Raw genomic sequence first — 16,388 nt, forward strand, 5'->3', positions numbered from 1 at the left:
CGCAGCCTTGCGGGATATTCTACTGAAGACACAGCTTACAACTTCAAATGCCGCAACAATGAGACAGCACCGTAAGGCAGTTCACCAAACACTCTTATAGTCCTCCTCAGACAAACATCATACCTAACTTTCCGTGTGTGTGTGTGCATGTGTGCGTGTGGATCCTGCCATTTCCCAGAACTTGTTTCACCATCACAATGTTTGCCAGGTTCAGCCCTGTGATAGTCTGGTGACCTGTCCAGGGTGTACCCCACCTCGCGCCCAGTGTCAGCTGGGATATGCTCCATTATTATTATTATGTCCACGCAACATTGCATGGACATCGGGGGCACCGGGGTGGTGGTCCCCATTTTCAAGAAAGGGGACCAGAGGGTGTGTTCCAACTACAGGGGGATCACATTCCTCAGCCTACCCGGTAAGGTCTACTCCAGGGTGCTGGAGAAGAGGGTCCGGTCGATAGTTGAACCTCAGATTGAGGAGGAGCAATGTGGTTTTCGTCCCGGACACGGAACTGTGGACCAGCTCTTTACTCTCGCCAGGGTGCTGGAGGGGGCATGGGAGTTTGCCCAACCAGTCCACATGTGTTTTGTGGATTTGGAGAAGACTTACGACCGTGTCCCCAGGGGCATCCTGTGGGGGTGGAGTATGGGGTTGGTGGCCCCTTGCTAAGGGCCATCCAGTCCCTGTACCGAAGGAGCATGAGTCTGGTTCGCGTGGCTGACAGTAAGTCGGACCTGTTCCCGGTGAGGGTTGGACTCCGCCAGGGCTGCCCTTTGTCACCGGTTCTGTTCATAACTTTTATGGACAGAATTTCTAGATGCAGCTGAGTGGTGGAGGGTGTCGGGTTCAGTGACGGGAGGATCTCGTCCCTGCTTTTTGCGGATGACGTGGTCCTCCTAGCTCCATCGAACAGTGACCTCCAGCTCTTGCTGGGGCGGTTCGCAGCCAAGTGTGAAGCGGCTGGGATGAGAATCAGCACCTCCAAGTCTGAGGCCATGGTCCTCAGCCGGAAAAGGGTGGATTGCCCACTCCAGGTCAGGGGGGAGGTCCTTCCTCAGGTGGAGGAGTTTAAGTATCTCGGGATCTTGTTCACGAGTGAGGGTAGGATGGAGCAGGAGATTGACAGGCGGATTGGGGCGGCGTCAGCAGTGATGCAGGCGCTTAACCGGTCCATTGTGGTGAAGAGGGAACTTAGCCAGAAAGCGAAGCTCTCAATTTACCGGTCGATCTACGTTCCAACCCTCACCTATGGTCACGAGCTCTGGGTAGTGACCAAAAGAATGAGATCGCGAGTACAAGCGGCCGAAATGAGTTTCCTCCGCAGGGTGGCTGGGCTCAGTCTTAGGGATAGGGTGAGGAGCTCAGACATCCGGGAGGGACTCGGAGTAGAGCCGCTGCTCCTCCACATCGAGAGGAGCCAGTTGAGGTGGTTCGGGCATCTGGTAAGGATGCCTTCCGGACACCTCCCTTGGGAGGTGTTTCGGGCATGTCCAACCGGGAGGAGACCTCGGGGCCGCCCCAGAACACGCTGGAGGGACTACATCACCCGGCTGGCCTGGGAACGCCTCGGGGTTCCCGCGGAAGAGCTGACGGAAGTGGCTGGGGAGAGGACTGTCTGGGCTTCTTTGCTGAGGCTGCTGCCCCCGCGACCCGGACCCGGATAAGCGGAGGACGACGAGTACAAGTACGAGTACGATTATTATTATGTTTAAATTTCACTGTCATGAGCACAAGCCTCTCGTCCATGAGTAGATGCACACTTCCTTCTGCACGGTGATACAGTTGGTGGGTGTAGTTTGGTACAAAGAAAATAGTTCCTACACGAAACTGCTCACAATAAGATCTGTGGATAATGTTGAGTAACCGGGTCATGATTTCTGGAGAGAGACATCGCTGTTGGACGGCAGGAACCCAACAAAAAAGGCCTCCGTATTATTTAGCAGGCTTTGCTTGTTGTGGCTTTATGTCATATTTCAAATAGTATTTGTAAAAAATAGTAAAAGATAAATGTTTTGATTTTTTTCTTCCCCCATTTGTGGCACCACCTGTGGATGACAGCACCCTTAGCATTTACCTGTACTGCCTATGCCTCAGGCCGGCACTGCGTTAGCTAGCTCAGTGGTGCTAGGCGAGCTAGCAGTAGATGTACGCTTCTTTCTGTGCATTTGTACAGTTGGTGGGTGTAGTAGAAAATAGTTCCTACATGAAACTGCTCACAGCAAGGCCTGTGGATTATCTCCAACACTCAGCAACACACACCAAAAGAATCTTGACTGATAAACAGCGCTACAGGTAAGAGGAGAAATATGTATTTTTCATTTGGCGATGAACTGTCTCTTTAAAAATCATCTTATTAGCATTACTATGATAGTAAATATCTAGTTTGCATTATTCTTCAGGCTTCAAAAGGTTATCCTGTGCTTAAATCATACATTAACATCGATTTTATTTTTGTTACGTCACTAAAAATCTGTGAGGGCATCACCTTAAAGAGCATCTCTGTGTATTCGTCATCCACCTCGATGTTGATCAGACGCAGGAAGTTCTTCAGCTCTGACTTACTCATCTTATCATCCTGGTTTTTGTCTGCTTTCGCCAGACAGCTGAAGATCCAACTGAAAGGTTTGTGATGTAAGGAGGAGATACAACAACATGTTTACGTCTGCATTATCTAAATGGTTGTGACTCCTATCACACGGGCACAGCGTGCAGCAGGAGCTCCTAAACCACAGACAAATGTTCACAGTCTAACTTCCACCGTCATGATAAGGATACTGCTCGGTCTTCTGCTGGGTGTTGAGGTTGTTTAATCTGGAGACCATCTTCTGCAGGCTGTTGACCCACTGCTTGGCCTCCTCCTCTGAGCTGGCGATGAGGTCCAGGGTCTTGCGGCGGCCCTTGAACATGATGGAGAAGCAGCGGCCCTCCACCTGCGCCTCTGTGTTCTTCTTCAGACCCTCTGAATGACGGCCCATTTGCACCTCTGAGATGTCATCAAGCGAGACTGAAGACAGGAGAAGAGTTGCAAATGTTATTTCACACTTCCAGTCAGGTGCGTGCACAGATGGATACCAGGTGGTGCTCAAGCACCTGCCCTCTTGCCCTCTGACCACATAAGTACCCCTCTTGCAAGACATGTTTTATTCTGTTTCTTTTAATAACTATTTATTTCAGTTTTTACATTTGGTCTGTGGCATCAATTCCCAATTAAAGGTGTGTCATATGTCTGACAACAGCATCTGAGCCTCTGCCCCTCTTCAACTTCGCTTGTGCAGAGCAGCATCACATCTCCCTGACCTGCCTTCATGGACAGCCAGGTAACAATACTGTTTGCCCTATGCGGAATTGCTTCCCCACTTCCACGCCTCTTTTTAAACCAAGCGGATGAAAATGGATGGATGAAGGCTAGAAAAACATTGCTCCTGCTCATTACTGTGTGCACAAATATACTGTTTGTACTTAGGCTTCAAGAAACCCTCTGGTGCTGGTAGACAAAAACCTCCAGGCAGGGTGCACATTGCTTTAGCACAATTTTTTTCTGCACCAGCACATTGCTCAGAGGGAAAAAAGATGTGGAGGGGATGCTCTTTTTTTCCCACTTGAGCACCTGCCTTGCAAAATGTTTATGCATGGCACTGCCTCCAGTACATCACTCCCTGCCATAGAACTCTGACAATATGCTGTTGTGCTAAACTAAAAAAAAGGAGTTCTTTAGTACTTCTGGTTTCTTCAGGCGTCACAGACCAGCCTGCTTGGTAAACACAAACCTGCTGTTTGCAGTTTATTCATTTTAAAATTCCAACTACACACAACCAGCACTGCTCACAATAAACTGCACCATGGACACTTTAGGGACACTATGGACACTTTATAAACACCATCATAAGCATTACTGTCCCCCTTGTTGTTGTTTTTTGCACATACAATCACTTGCACTAGATATGCTCTCTTCCACTTCTCATTCTCATTTTTGTACTTTCTTTTGCATGTCGAGTTTCTAAGTTTTTAAATTTTGAAATTTTTAACCTGACTCTTTCTCCTTGACTGCTGTAACACTGGAATTTCTCAATTGTGGGAACAATAAAGGTGTATCTTATCTTATCTTATCTTATCTTATATTATCTTGTCTTATTACAGACTTCCTGTGTTGGGCAGTACTGAACTACATGTAGTAAACTAGTAGTTTAACTACATCTTGCAGTAGCTTGCTGGTGGTTCAACTACATTAATATTTGCACAGTGATTCAAGTAGTTAGATTACAAATCAGACACTACCCCCGCGAAATGACTCATTTTACCATCTATTTGGTCGGATAACATTTGGAAAGTTTAGAAGAGCTGCACAATTGAATCATTTTCATCCCCACACAAGTTAGCAGGGCACTAAACTGAAAGTAGCCGGCTCAGCCGGGGAAAGCCTCTAGTGTACCTGCTCTATGGGCCCAATGATGCAGAAGCAGTGCCGATCGTCTGTGTAATCTGTAGCTGCATAATACTATAGGCAATGATTTTGCCTTCATGCACTACTGACAATGTTTATAGGAATGAGCTGGGTCCTGCCTCCAACGGTGTATCCTTGTCTCTGTATACATCCATGAGACCTGCTCTGTATGTAGAGGTAAATGTCTCATTCTAAACAGGAAACAGACAAAGTGTGACATGTCCGCCGCAGCAATATGTTGTAATGAAGTTAACTAAAGTACTGTAATGATCAAATTAAATAAAACTCTGCCATGAGAAATTTACATAAAAGTACTGTTATAAAAAAGTTGAGTAAAAGGTTGAATAAAGTACGGTTATAATAAAGTTAAGTAATGTCACAATAAAGTTACACAAAGTACTGTTATAATAAATGTAAATAAAGTAGTGTAATAATAAAGTTAAATTAAGTACTGTTACAATAAAGTTAAATAAAGTACTGTTACAATAAATTTAAATAAAGTAGTGTCATTATAAAGCTAAATAAAGTACTGTTACAATAAATTTAAATAAAGTAGTGTCATTATAAAGTTAAATTAAGTACTGTTACAATAAATTTAAATAAAGTAGTGTCATTATAAAGCTAAATAAAGTACTGTTACAATAAATTTAAATAAAGTAGTGTCATTATAAAGCTAAATAAAGTACTTTTACAATAAATTTAAATAAAGTAGTGTCATTATAAAGCTAAATAAAGTACTGTTACAATAAATTTAAATAAAGTAGTGTCTTCATTATAAAGTTAAATAAAGTAGTGTAATAATAAATCTAAATAAAGTAGTGTCTTCTTTATAAAGTTAAATAAAGTAGTGTAATAATAAATCTAAATAAAGCAGTGTTATAATAAAGTTCAAAAAGTACTGTTATGATAATTTTAAGTTAATTATTGTTATAAAAAAAGTTAAATAACTGACTTATAATAAAGTTAAATACAGTACTGTTATCATAAACTTAAAATAAAGCGCTGTTATAATGAAGTTACACTATAAATAAGGTCAAATACTTTTAGAATGGAGTTAAAGTACTGTTATAATAAAATTAAATAAAGTGCTGTTATAGTAAAATTAAATGAAGTTAATTTCATCGGTTTTAATAAAGTTAAATTAAGTATTGCTATAATGAAATAAATCAAAGCAGAACTACTGCTGCTTTTATTCTGAAGCACGCAGCTCGTCTCGGGCTGAAGAGAGTGGGGAGTGTGTCATATTTTTGCCCCTATTTCTGGTAGCTTCCACCAACACTGTAGCTTCAGGCAACTTTAACCCTTTGCTGCCTTCTATTGAGTTGCTAATATGCAAAGTTGTAGGATGCACCTTTAAGGGTTTTATGTCCCCAAACACGGCTATAGAAATAAGGACCTAACAGATATCAGACTGTGACTACATGAGGACAAGTTTATGGGTGTAATCATGGCTGTATAACCAGAGCTGTTTCAACCACTCCTGCCCACACTATAAAAAAAACCCCTATCTTGATAAACACACCCACACAACATATCAGCGCTATCAACAGCCGCCTGGTGGTGTATAATAATGATAAAAGGACTTTCAGACAGAAAGAATCTTTTATAGCTCTGTGACCAGTCGCTGAAGCACAAAACGAACCCATCTGACTTGAGAGGAGACGGTTTAAGTTGGATTTTGTTTGGTAATAAGTCATAAGTAAAGAAGAGGGGTGATACGTGTGTCCGTCCACCACAGCCCATGCAGGTGTGTGCAGGAGGGTGTCCAGCGGGGCTCACACACATGAAGGCGGGAAGCTGTGACACCAGCACTCACAAGTCTGGCTTGACTTGAAGGTTTTCTTGGACTCTCTCCAGACGGTCTTGCAGTCCTCCATGAGCCTGAAGTAACGGGTCCTCTTCCAGGACGGGGAGAGCACCTTGAGGAGGTCTCCCCCCTGCAGGAGGAACTGGAGGTCTGGATCACCCTCCATACCTGTGGAGCCAAAGAGCAGAAAATCAGTCAACGGATTAAACACTCACACAATCCATATGTCAGCTGACCTGCTCTCATGTCATCAGAAAACTGCAGGGAAGAAGTGAACGTCCCAAACAGCAGGCAACTGTGTGACTCCAGAGCATGCAGCCTGACCCTGGATCACACTTTGCTCCACACATCTGCTACATGTAACTGCAGCACAGCATACCTAGGATCTCCTCGGCCATCTCTATCATCGCCTGGCTCCTGACATACCGCCGTAACTCCTCAGATCTGCTGCGTTTGGGTTCATTTCGGAAGCAGTTCATGGTGCCTGCGGAGCTGAGACGCGTCCCCACAGACTGGACTGTGTTCACAAGGCGTTGGGACCGACCAGTGTGTCGGAGGGCGTGGACCTGCCCCACTCAAAGTTCACTCTCATCTCTGTCAGGACTCGTTTCAGGCAGTCGACCCACCGGCACGAACGTGCGTAACGTGACGCGGAGGTGGGTCCGAATGTTTGTCCGGTTTATACGTGATGTATTTAAGTCATTTCACGGAATATTTCCGGACTTGACCAAAGTTCAACACACTCAAAGAGTCTCCAACAACCAGGCAGTGAAGCTCATGAGCTGTGGTGACATGTCCCCGTTTTTGGGGGAACTGCCTGTCCCCGGAAATGTCCACGTTTTAACTGCAAGGCTGGCAACTACCAACTCACTGTGTGACACTTTTCACACGCTCTCACGCCTCACGTCCACGGGCGGATTATGAGACAACGGGTCCCTGGGCTCATACATGCAAAAGGCCCCACCACCTGACTACTACACAGGGGGCAAGATTGTAAATTTGTATGTGGTTATTTTGTGTCTCTTTTAGTTCATTCGATTAACTTCCTGGTTTAAGCTGTAGCCTCATTTATGCCACATACACAGAAAAAAAGTATAAAAAATAGGGCTGGGACTTTAACGCATTAATTTCAATTAATTAATTACAGAAAAAAATAACTCATTTAACCGCACCTTTCTCAGTTCCCTAATTTCTGGCACACCGGTATCACTGATGCACACACTCCAGCCCAGTAGGTGGCAGTAATGCACCTAAAGTTTTTTTGCTAGCTGTGAAGAAGATACACAGGATGCATTGAGTGACGTTAGCGAGAGATACTGGATGAAGGGAGATACCCAACTGTAGGCTTACCCAATGTTAAGAAAACGGTTACTCTTCCTGCCTCCTAAGTGGGCGTGGTTAGCTCTCCCTCCAATCAGAGCCTGTTCTCCCTCAACCCCCCACGTTCATTTTCCTCATTGACGACAATACATTCAGAGCTGCCGCAAGTCTCCTACGGGGGCATGGCGCTGACGTCACTGAATCAGGAAGTCAGCTGAGTTGGGTATCTCGCTTCATCCAGTATCTCTGCATTAGCGCACAAGAAAGTTTGGTGATCAGTAGTGATGGGATTTCTCATTCACTTGTGAGAGCTGGTTCTTTGGCTCTCGTTCACTTTGAAGAGCCGGCTCAAAGATGTGGTTTGTTAATACTTTTTTTTTTTTTTTTTGCTGTGTGTGTGTGTGTTTGTGTGTGTGGGGGGGTGTTAGTGGGTTCATTGACGAATCGCATTGCTGATTTATCGCATCACGTGATCTGGATATTGTAACATGGACCCAGAATAGATTCCGCAGATATAAAGTTTGGTGTAGCCATGGCAACACCCTTTATAAACAACAAGCCTAGCAGATAGTGGGTTAGCTTCTTGCCGTTAGTTTCTAACTCGTTCACTCTAAAGAGCCGGTTCACTTGTTCACTTCAAAGAGCCGGTTCAAAGACTCGGCTTGTTCGCGAACGTCACATCACTGGTGATCAGTGATGGAAGACGAGACAGCATTGCTTAGCTTGTTGGGTGGAAATTTTTTTTTTTTTTTTTTTTTTTTTAACTTCCCAATGGCAGCTTGGATAAGAGCATGGTTGTGTGCAAATTGTGCAACAAAGAGTTTTCTTATCACCGCAGCACTTCAAGTCTAAGGTATCACCTCAATGCAAAACATGTTGCTGCGTACAACAGTCCTGGTACAGGCAAACGGTGTAGCCAGCCCACGCTATAGACCACATGATGGCTTCAGAGCCAAAAAGTCTTAAAATGTTGAATATTATCGTTTTAATTGCACTTTGACTTTGCACTAATCTGTGAATGTAGCAGACAGATGAAAAATTCACAGATAAATATAGATGACAAATAAACATTTTTGTTGTTTAAGTTCACGTGTATGTCTATTCATTGATTCAGTGGTCAACCAAAATTGATTTGAATTGAAAAACTTTGCGTATTGTGTCAAATATTGCTGTTTGATAACAATGCGATTAATCGAGATTAATTAATTACAAAGCCTCTAATTAATTAGATTAATTTTTTTAATTGTGTCCCACCACTAGTAAAAATATATCAAAAATATTTAATAGAGTAAAAACTATGATAAAATAGCCAATAAAATAGAATATATATGAATGTATGTATAAAGATGCACTAAAGGAGGAAATAAAACAGACACATTTTGTAGGGCTGCCCCGACTAGCTTTCCTAGTCGACCAATAGTCATCATTCAGGGCCATTAGTTGACAAGTCGGCCTATATTTTATCTACAAGTCCACGTCACACACCGGCAACCCACCGGCACTAATGTGTGTTAATGTCACGTGGAGGTGGTTTAAACTCTTCGTCCGGTTTGTGCTAAATGTTGATATATTTTACAGAATTTTCGCCTGTTCAAGTCCCCGTTCGGACCAAAATAGGGAGCGTGGACTGGTGGCCAGAGAGGTGCCAGTTCACCTCCTGGGCACTGCCGAGGTGCCCTTGAGCAAGTCACCGAACCTCCCAACCACTCGGGGTGCCTGTCCATGGCTGCCCCCTCACTCTGACATCTCTCCACTTTGTGCACGTATAGGTCCTGTTTGTGCATGTGTGTGTCTTTCGGACCTAACCAAAATTTCACAATAGTTAGTTTACTTTAGCTGCTAGCTAATAATCTCACTTAATCCAAAGCCTATATCCTAGATCCAGTGGATCAGTGGATGACACTGCACACCTAATTTTAATGTGAAAGTTAAGAGGTGCCAGGTTTCAGGAGCAAGTTAAGCAGTGAGTATCCTGCTTCAAGTAAAATGCTGCTGCAAATACTTTTCACATGACCAGAGTACAGTTCTCTAAAATAACAATAAATACCTAGTTATATCTTAAGATATTAAACATTGTGCAAAATATTATCGGTCAGCAGCTTCAGCACAAAGAATTAAGTTCAGTATATTTTATTTTAGCTTAGCTTAGCTTACTTATGTAGGGACAGAGCAAATTAATAAATACACATTTTATAAAAATGCCAGAATTAGCTAAAAGGCTATTTTTCATCTGTAGTCCTTTGACCAGGATGTTACAAAAGGCTACCTAAAATACAATAAAGCACAAAAAAACAAATCAAAAAGAAAGAAAAAAAATAACAACAACAAGGCATAGAGTTTAAAAGACTTCTTTGAACACATCAAAAGGAAATTATTTTAACTTGATTCTTTAGTCATGAGAATGTAATGATCATCACATGTGTGATTCAGTCCTGAAACTTGAGGCAGAGTTGATGCAATAAACTCATGAAACCCTGTTTTGGGTTGACTTGACCTTAAACTTCATTCTACGTAACTTTGACCTGTTGTCCTTGTTCATGGACACGTTTTGTGCCATCTAGTGATAGTAAGAGCACAATACACTAATCCATGTAAAAACAAGATGGCAGCCATCTCTGCCAAGTCAGTCTGCACCCGATCCTGACACAAAAATGGACAAGGTCCAAAACCTGATCACATTTAATGGTTGAAACTTGTTTATTTATGATTAATAATGTTTGTAGTTTGATATGGCAACAAATTGACCAATTTTAGCAACAGTAACAAGGTAAGACGTTAATTAGAAAGTACTCGTTTGAGAACACTGGGACTTTATTGTCGCCTGGTTTGAGAACATTAGGACTTAATTATCGTTGACAGCGTATAGTTTTTTATACTTATCACGTCCTACTGATCCTAAATAGCTAGGAGGAATTGAAAATACATACCAAACAAAGGTTCATGTCTCAGGAGGCGATAAAAGGACATACAGTTCTTAACAGCGCTAGAGGAAGAAGTGACATATCTCCATATAGATCAACACTGCAACACTAGCAGGACATATTATTATTATTATTATTATTAGCTGCAGCAGGAAAGAGTTCAGTGCTTACATGTATACGTATTAATCATCCATTCTTTTAATTGATTACTGAAAGATCTACAAGTGTTTAGTTCTCTGATATGAACTGGAATTATATTCCACTCTCTTGAACCTCTGACAGACCAGACTGACCAGCTAAAAGTATTTTTCCTCAGTGGAATAGCACAGTCTCCTTTTATGGAACCTCTAGTGACACGATTAACGAATTAGGCTTCTTTCTTAATGTTAACCTGGTGGAACCCTATTGCTTCAGCTCTGCCAAAACTGAAAGTCTGTAAATAGTCTGAACCTGCCTTTTTGACGAACATTTTAAAGTTGATGTAAGCACTGCAGGTATATCTGTTTTTTATTTCATTGCTCATTTATTTATATGTTACTGTATGTTGTGTTATGGTATGTGTGCAAAGCAAACTGTTTAAACAAATTGCCTCTGGAGGGATTAATAAAGAATATACTTCACCTGCTTCCTCAGCGTCACCACACAGGATTGGACATGTATGGAGAAATGCACATGTAATGAGAGTAAGAGGCAGACTGGCTGAATGTGGAAAAGCTGAAACATGTTGAAATTGTTTTGTAAAACGGTTGGTGTTTTCAGAGTGTACTTGCACTCATGTGCACTAAAAGGAAGTGAAAATTAGGAGGTGTTGTTACTCAATGGTGAAATCACACTGGGCTGTCTGTGGCCCGTGAGCTAAAATGAGTTTCACACCCCAGCTCTAGGTGAAGTTACTGTGAAATATAACATGTAAAGTTTGTGTTCAGTCTTGTAATTGTTGACTCGCTGGCTCCATCTAGTGGTGGCGCCGCGGTACTGTCGAGCGCTGTGATTTAACCTGACTCCCTTTAAAAAAAAAGCCCACAGCTGCTTAAAAACATGTCAACAAACACACTAAATGCCGAGAAGAGACAAATATGGGTCTGTTAATCACCTTCAGATAACAGTGTTTGCAGTTTGGGGTTTGCTTTTGTCCTCTGGTTCACTGAGGGCTGTGCGCTGTTTTGGTTTGGCAACACTTGACACTAGGCTGGAGACATGGAGCCACACCTTTGGCAAGGTGTAAAGTGACCTTTAAGTAATCTACGGGTTATGTTTATTAAGTCGATTTGGTTCAATGTCGTAAATACACGTGAAGAAAGGTGTGATTGCGCAAGCCTCTCTTGCTTTTCGGTGTGAGGATTATGGATTAAATGTTGGAACAACTTCCATCAAGTTCAAAACGTGCTTTAATTTGCACAGTTAAATTAAAAATAAGTGTCCTACCTGTGCTTTTATTTTCAATCCCATTGGTTTCCATCCTGTCTGACTTGTATCTGTGTTTTCACGCAGTAAAATCTTCCTTGTCCTCGTTTCACTTGATGCGCAGTTTCACCTGAAGCTGCTCCTTCTTTCCATGAGCGCACGTAGACAAGAAGACAGCAAGTTTACGATTGCTGCGCCGAGCGTAATGACAAAACACCTCAAAGGCGGCGACACAGGTGGGTTTCTCCTGGCAGCGTGAATAGTGTCAGCACTCCTGTAGGGCTCCAACACCGGTTTGACAAGCCTGCAATGCAAGCTGCACTGCTGATGTCACAACAGGGCAGGTTACACCTCAGCACCAGCTTTTGCCACCAGGCATGGGACTGGTTAACATAACATCCTGACTCCACAACCAGCTTTGAGAACATGCAACAGTATCAGCTGGCGTCTGCACCTGCAGCCAAAATTAAAAACTTTAATCTTTGCCTTTTACAGCCCTGTTCCTTACAGGCCGAGTGCTCACCCACAGGAAACTCTAGATGTGAATAAACAGGGAGGGGACGTTTACCTGAGAAGCACACACACAATCCCCAACATACTGTAATCAGGTTTTAAAATGAATATTTATTCAGTGTGGAATTTTCCTATGACTTAACATCTTTAGAGCAGCTTTAGTATTTACATGTGGACACCTGTTACTCATTTAAACACAAGGTAAACATGACCAAGCCTGAATAGCAGGGTTGGCTCGCGGCCCGGTCACATAGTTGACAAATGAGTTGGAGCAAATATTGGTTACACTGAATGGGACAGATGAAGTTTTGCTGCTCTCCTTTTCATGTGCAGCTTAGCCTTGGCAGGATAATAGCACTGCAGTGGCTGGTGCGTTGGGGGCTCTTGTGGCTCTCAGCACTTCCCTTTCAGGTCTGGCTTACCCTCAGCGCACTGTCAGCATCAGGATGAGTGAGCTTTAATGCAGCAGCAGAGGGGGAAGAGCTTCCGGGCAAGGGTCGACCACTTCCAAAAAAGCCCCACGAGGTGCAGGGGAACACGCAGGAGTGCAGCGTGGTCTTTAGATCGTGGCTGTGGATGCATGTGTGAGAACATATGATGTGGGATATTTTCTGAAATGCAAAAGAAACTAATGCTACATATGAGTTTTTAATCACCTCTGTCCTCCATGGATAAGACTACATGCATCTTTAGTTTGGTTTCATATTACACACACTGACACACCTTCCTCTGTCTGGAAGCTTCTCTGCTTCCTTTGGGCCAGTTTGGCTCAGGTGCTTTGCTCAAGGGCATCTTGAGGTCATGGGCGTATTATGAGACAATATGGGCCCCTGGGCACAAATATGCAAAGGGACCCACCACCTCTACTACACAGGAGCAAGACACAGACACTTTGTGGTTGTTTTGCATCTCTATGTAGCTGTTATGCATGTTTTTGTATTTGTTTGGGTCTTTTTGGGTTAATTTTCTGTCCCTTTTAGTTGTTATGTGTCTGTGGTAATTTTGTGCCTCCTTGTAGTTGTTTTGTGTCTTTTTGTAGTTGTTTAGGTCTCTGAAGTAACTGTGTGCCTCACTGAGATACTTTTGTGTCTCTTTGATGTGATTTTATGCTTTATTAGGTCATTTTTGCATCATTGTGTAGTCAGTATTTGTCTCATTTTGGTGATTTTTGTGTCTTTGAAGTCGTTTTGTGTGTTCTAGTGTCTTTCTGCAGCCATTTTGTGCCTCCTTGTAGTTGTTTTTTGAGTTTTTGTTGTAATGTCGCTCTCTTTCATGTAAATTTTGTGTCTTAGTAATAAGGTAATTTTGTGTCTTCTTGTGGTTATGTTATGTTATGTTATGTTCTTTATTTATACAGCCCTTTACAACAACCCTTTCGGTGAACCAAAGTGCTTTACAATAGGTGCAAAAAACAATTAAAAATAAATAGAGGCAATAACAACAATAAAAACAATAAAAGCAATGAAAATAATAAAAGCAATAGGAGCAATAAAATACAATAAAATAAAGTAAAACAGAGGAAAAGTAAAAGAGTCACCACACTACTGGGTATTAAAAGCCATCCTAAATAAATATGTCTTCAGTCTAGATTTGAAAAGGCCCAGGTCAGAAATGAGGCGCATTTCAACAGGGAGCTTATTCCAAAGCCTGGGAGCAGCAATGGAAAAGGCTTGATCACCCCAGTGTTTGTATTTTGACCTGGGCACTTCCAGCAAAAGTTGGTTTGACGATCTTAGCGCTCTACCAGGTTCCCGAACAGTTAAAAGCTCAGTTAAGTACACTGGGGCGAGACCATGAAGAGCTTTAAAAACAAACAGTAAAATTTTAAATTCAATCCTATACTGGACGGGAAGCCAGTGAAGGGATTTAAGAACAGGAGTGATGTGCTGTCGTCTGTTAGTGCTGGTTAAAAGACGGGCCGCAGCATTTTGCACCAGCTGGAGGCGACCAAGAGAAACCTGGGAGACACCAACATAGAGAGCATTACAGTAATCTAGTCTAGAGCTTATAAGAGCATGGATGGCCATTTCGAGGTTGCGGCGACTTAAAAACATTTTAACTTTGGCCAGGAGACGAAGCTGGAAAAAACTAGTTCGGACAACACTGTTTATTTGTTTGTCGAATTTAAGGTCTGAGTCAAGAAACACTCCCAGATTTCTGACATTTTGACTGAGTGTTGGAAACAAGGTTCCAAAGCCAGTCGTCCCTGTGTCCCCAAACATGATGCACTCTGTTTTACCATCATTAAGGTGAAGAAAATTCTGGGCCAACCACTGCTTAATTTCAGCCACACAGGAAAACAAAGAACTCTGCGCACTTTGACTGTTTGGCTTCACTGGCAGATAAATTTGCAGATCATCTGCATAACAGTGAAAGGAGAGGTTGTTCCTGGCTATAATTGACCCAAGAGGCAACATATACAAAGAAAAAAGAATAGGGCCCAGAATAGACCCCTGTGGGACCCCACAGGAGAGAGGAGCACTTGACGAGGACAAGTCACCAACCATAACAGAGAAGGTTCTGCCGGATAAGTATGATTCAAACCACTTCAGTGCTGTACCGCGAATGCCAACATAATCACACAGGCGTGACAGGAGGACTGAGTGGTCCACCATGTCAAAGGCAGCTGAGAGGTCAAGTAACACTAACACAACCGGAGATTTGGTATCCACTGCCCGTGCAATATCGTTATGTACTTTTACATTTTTTACATGGTTGTTTTGTGTCTCTTTGTAGTTGTGTGTGTGTCTTTGTGGTTGTTTTGCCCATTTTTTTGTCATTATTTTGTGTCTTTCTGCAGCCATTTTGTGCCTCCTTGTAGTAGTTTTTTGTGTTTTTGTTGTAGTTTTGCTCTCCTTGAAGTAAATATTGTGCGTTATTGAGGTAATTTTGTGTCTCCTTGTAGTTGTTTTGTGCCTTTTTGTAGTTGTTTGGGTCTTTTTTTTTTTAGTCATTATGCGTCTTTGGTAATTTTGTGTCTTCTTGTAGTTGTATCTCTTTGTAGTTGTGGTCTCTTTGAAGCCATTTTGTGTCTTACTGAGGTAATTTCATGTCTTGTTTTGGTGATTTTGTGTCATTGTGTAGTCATTTTGTGTCTCCTTGTGGTTGTTTTGTGTGTCTTTGTAGTCATTTTGTGAGTTTGTGGTTGTTTTGACCATTTCTGTAGTCATTTTTTTGTCTGTTTTTAGTTTCTCTGCATCTTTTTATAGTAATTTTGAGACTCGTTGTTTTGTGTCTTTTTGTACTTGTTTAGGTCTCTTTGAAGTTATTGTGTGTCTTATTAAAGTTGTTTTGTATCTCGTAATTGTCTGTCTTGATTTTTGTCTTGTGATGTTATGCTTTCCCCGGTCAATTTTTGTCACTGTGTAGTCATTTTGTGTCTCCTCATGGTTATTTTGTGTCTCTTTGGTTGTTTTGCATCTTTTTGTAGTTGTCTACCTCTCTTTGCAGTCATTTTGTTCCTTATTGAGGTAATTTTGTGTCTTTTTGTAGTCAGTTTGTGGGTCTTTGTGGTTGTTTTGCCCATTTTTTGAAGTTATTTTGTGACTTTCTGCAGTTCCTTTGCATCTCTCTGTGGTCATTCTGAGCCCGTTTAGACCTAATAACATCCATTTTGGGTGATGTGATCACAAGCAGGCAGCGCTCATCACTCAAACCACTTGCTGAGGTGGTCTGGGACACATCTGACCACATATCTTTTGTAGTGTAAGCACTAATGTGTTCTGAAGCGTACCAGATGAGGATTACATCATCACTGCAGGACATGGTTGTTTTGGTGACAGCGTGCTAACACTCTATAACTCAACCATTTTATGATGAGCTGGACAAAGTGTTGCGTGACCATCCACGGTTTTGCCCTATGGAAGGAGACGTGTTGAGTTCTGCTGACAGTGATATCTCCAACTGTAGTGACACAACCAGTAATGTGACTAGCAAGCATGCTACAGAGCAGCTAGTAAAAGTGTGGATGTAATAACTCTGT

At 42.4% G+C, this 16,388-nt stretch overlaps 1 protein-coding gene across 4 annotated transcripts in view; it reads right to left on the reverse strand.

The window, feature by feature from the left end:
* Window positions 1-12,182, reverse strand: part of LOC117272413 (1-phosphatidylinositol 4,5-bisphosphate phosphodiesterase delta-1-like) — a 33,051-nt gene extending 20,869 nt beyond the window's left edge. Inside the window, exons 1-4 of one of the 4 annotated variants that reach the window (XM_033651334.2) lie at window positions 11,915-12,182; window positions 6,225-6,416; window positions 2,776-3,004; window positions 2,486-2,615 (exon numbers count right to left, since the gene is read on the reverse strand). In XM_033651334.2, the coding sequence (XP_033507225.1) occupies window positions 2,486-2,615; window positions 2,776-3,004; window positions 6,225-6,416; window positions 11,915-11,948 (585 nt within the window). In that variant the 5' untranslated portion in view covers window positions 11,949-12,182. Of the gene's footprint in view, window positions 1-2,485; window positions 2,616-2,775; window positions 3,005-6,224; window positions 6,417-6,627; window positions 6,885-11,914 lie in introns of those variants that run through there. The other 3 variants (XM_033651335.2, XM_033651332.2, XM_033651333.2) reach the window with 3 other exon arrangements.
* Window positions 12,183-16,388: the final 4,206 nt, after the last annotated feature.

Source organism: Epinephelus lanceolatus, chromosome 12, assembly GCF_041903045.1.
Source record: "Epinephelus lanceolatus isolate andai-2023 chromosome 12, ASM4190304v1, whole genome shotgun sequence".
NCBI lineage: Eukaryota > Metazoa > Chordata > Actinopteri > Perciformes > Serranidae > Epinephelus > Epinephelus lanceolatus.